This window comes from Penaeus monodon, chromosome 21 (assembly GCF_015228065.2).
Source record: "Penaeus monodon isolate SGIC_2016 chromosome 21, NSTDA_Pmon_1, whole genome shotgun sequence".
Classification (NCBI taxonomy): domain Eukaryota; kingdom Metazoa; phylum Arthropoda; class Malacostraca; order Decapoda; family Penaeidae; genus Penaeus; species Penaeus monodon.
Window position 1 is genome coordinate 23632956 of NC_051406.1, and position 321 is coordinate 23633276.

At 43.9% G+C, this 321-nt stretch overlaps 1 protein-coding gene across 1 annotated transcript in view; it reads right to left on the reverse strand.

The window, feature by feature from the left end:
• Positions 1–90, reverse strand: part of LOC119586365 (protein bark beetle-like) — a gene marked incomplete in the record, with an annotated part of 82897 nt that extends 82807 nt beyond the window's left edge. The window contains 1 exon segment of the mRNA XM_037935077.1: positions 1–90. Within this exon segment, the coding sequence (XP_037791005.1) occupies positions 1–13 (13 nt within the window).
• Between the last annotated feature and the right edge of the window lie 231 nt (positions 91–321).

The following is a 321-nucleotide window of genomic DNA, read 5'->3' on the forward strand; positions in this document are numbered from 1 at the left end:
GCGTCCAGACCATGCTTTGTCACACGCGGTAACACACTACTATCGCGGAGCAGCGGGCGTCACCATCCGCCCATGATCACGTCTCAGCTTCAACTGGCCTGACAGTGTTACAAACATCGCGATTCAAAAGAGGTTCCGCGTCTGCTACCTGTAGACTTTGAGTTGAGATTATCTTCATAATTCTATTCAATTACGTTTCTTGCTACTGCGGTTGCATGCAGTATGGCTTGTCTTTACAATGCTTTCAAAAGAAGAAACTCAAGATTATGATATTAACTAATTTGAAATAGTAAATAAAGATTGGCGCCTGCAGGTATCGGA